Source organism: Ruditapes philippinarum, unplaced genomic scaffold, assembly GCF_026571515.1.
Source record: "Ruditapes philippinarum isolate M1 unplaced genomic scaffold, ASM2657151v2 ctg9826_1_1_1_1, whole genome shotgun sequence".
NCBI classification, from domain to species: domain Eukaryota; kingdom Metazoa; phylum Mollusca; class Bivalvia; order Venerida; family Veneridae; genus Ruditapes; species Ruditapes philippinarum.
Window position 1 is genome coordinate 53,160 of NW_026856205.1, and position 2,860 is coordinate 56,019.

The 2,860-nt window shown below is 34.2% G+C and overlaps 1 protein-coding gene across 1 annotated transcript; it reads left to right on the forward strand.

The window, feature by feature from the left end:
• The first annotated feature begins 650 nt into the window (after positions 1-650).
• Positions 651-1,854, forward strand: LOC132745772 (FMRFamide receptor-like). The gene has a single exon (XM_060734746.1). It carries the CDS (start codon positions 659-661, stop codon positions 1,760-1,762), a length of 1,104 nt encoding a protein of 367 aa, XP_060590729.1. The 5' UTR covers positions 651-658; the 3' UTR covers positions 1,763-1,854.
• The last annotated feature ends 1,006 nt before the right edge of the window (positions 1,855-2,860 follow it).

The window sequence follows — 2,860 nt, forward strand, 5'->3', positions numbered from 1 at the left end:
TCCTGTTCTATTAACCAATTAACATTGTCATTGAAATAGACATGATAATCTACGGTCACCAATTAGTACCATTTATTCATATTCTTTCATTCACGGAAGTCGAGGTATGGCATGACATCGTGTCATGGCACAACATGACATCACAACAGGAAAAGCATGAAACAAACTGTTAATGATGACATTTAGAGAATTTTTCCTCGTTTTTTTCATTTTCTCATTACTTAAAATCCTCAAGACACAGATAACAATATATACATTATATAAATAAGATACGTTATGGATGATATTATCAAATTGCTAAATTGGAGTCTTCGATAACTGTTCCAACTTGAAGTAAACAAGTGCAGACTCACAACTTTAATTTTTTTTTCACTTTTAATTCCTTTTGTAATAACAAAAAGAATAACTTTTCATTTTCCATATAATAAAAACTGATTGACAAAGTAAGTAATAAAGAAGGCATATTCAGCCAGGGTTTGTAGAAATTTTTTTCTTTTCAGCATTTTTTTCTCTCTCAGAACTTTGCATCTGAGTGTTAAATGCTTTAATATTTTAAGAAAATATAAACAATTGCTCACAATAATAAAGCTAAATAGATATTTTGTATGTTTCATGTATTTCAAATTTTACGTTATTTATAATTTCAGACTGTTTCAAAATGGCTGACAATATCACAGATACCAATGCCTCCAGTGAACAAATGGAGCAATGTGGCTCCCCGACAGTCGTAACGTTTCAGTATTACGCATGGGGAATAGGTGCCAACATCATCTCTTGCTTCGGAATTGTGGGTAACATTTTATCGATAATGGTCCTAAGTCACAGACAGATGAGAAATTCTACATCATACTACCTGATATCGCTGGCTGTTTACGATATGATTTTGTTGCTATTTATGTCACTCTTTCTTGCGTTACCGACAATTTACCTAGAAAAAGATCTCTTGGAAGGATACTATTTTGCATATCGCTACATGCACCCCTTTGTGTACCCCGTTGCTTTAATTGCTCAAACAGGAACTGTTTATACAACTCTAGCCTTCACTGTGGAGCGATATATCGCTGTGTGTAAACCTCTCCATGCCGCTAACACATGTACTATGTCTCGGACAAAACGTGTAATAGTAGTTATATTCATTGCTTCAATTGTGTACAATATTCCACGATTCCTGGAATACAAAACCACGACCATATGGGACGACTACTACAATCGAACAATTCCGACAATCGAGTACACGACCATAGGAAGTAACAAGATGTTCCAGGAAGTGTATTTCATATACGCATATTTGTGTATCATGTTTCTACTACCATTCAGTGTATTAACAGTTTTAAACATTCTGTTGATACAAGCTGTTCGTAAAGCTCGTGCTAAACGAAACTGTATGAGCTCTTCAAACTCCAAGGACACCAACCTGACCGTAATGCTCATAGTTGTGATCAACGTTTTCCTCGGGTGCCAGTTACCAGCCCTGATTGACAACATTGTTTTTGCGATATTCGACCATCATGTTTTACAGTGTTCGGTGCCGTGGGTCCAATTTACCACTATCAGTAACTTACTAGTAGTGTTTAACTCTGCCATCAACTTTATCCTGTACTGTTTGCTAAGTAAACGCTTCAGACGATTGTTTCTGAAAAGATTCTGTATTCGGAAAAAAAGAACCAAAGTTCAAGTACATGTATTCAGTGCGCCAGAGTTCAGTTTACATACGGAATGGACATATTCGTGTGTATGGAAACAACACGACCAATGTGTTTGATGTCACGACATCATTGCTATGACCCTGTTGCATTATCTAATTCAACCAAATGGCAATATACCTACATCTAGCTAACATCTTATTTCTAACTATTGGAACTAATCATAGTTAGCAAATATATATATTAAAATAAAAAAAAATTTTTTTCAAATACAAGGTTGTTAAATTTGTGACATTCAGTATTCATGAAAATTATGTGGCATGTAGAATATAATCCATTTTGCATTGATGAAATAAAAAAACAACACCTGTTTTGAGAAGGTCATGATTGCAAAACCTGGTTGACTAAAAAATTATTGTTCATTTCAAAGTATAAGTCATTCAATATGCACATTCAAAATAGCCAAAATTTACTTAATTTTTTTTAAACAGTATATAAATTTAGTATAGGATCATGATATTAATAGCATCCCTATCTGATTAATCTAACTGGCTGAGATTAGAATTCTCGTTTTCTTTTTTAGTTCACCTGCTATGGATAAACAACCAAAAAGGCATACTCTTTTATCTTAAGCAAATTAACCAAATGAAATAGTAATGATATTCATTGCATTTCCTTTGGGAAAAAAACTATGATTAAGAAAAATCTTAGGAACAGCCGAGTGCTTTTTTCTGTTACTACTTCCTTTCTTAATTTGGCCACAACATCATTTTCAATTATCCTCGTCTTAACCTACAACTATCGTTAAGCAAATAGCTCATCATTATCGAGGACGAAATTTGTTAGGGGGGCGATAAAATTGTTCGGAACACACATTTCTCACAAGACCTTTGTACTTTGTCCCATTAATTTGCTTACTGTGCCAAAACAGAATATGACCAGCTGTCGGATGATGAATTGTCCACTGTCCACCGCTCCCGCAGGAGTAATAACTCTATGTAATCCTTTATGACAACATTACGCCACGTCTTTTCATGAAGCTCTTATCTGTCTCTGATCATGAATACGGTCACTTATTTAATTGTAAGTTAGTTGATTGCTCAGGCTAACTTCCATTCCGATATGACGTTACTATAAATAAACTGATAAGCTTTGCAGATTATATTATTTTCATCTGTTTTGTAGATCCCATTCACCATTCGAATATTAAAGCTATC

Coding starts and splice junctions, on each gene's coding strand:
- LOC132745772 (XM_060734746.1), top strand. CDS start 659: ATGGCTGACAATATCACAGATACCAATGCCTCCAGTGAACAAATGGAG.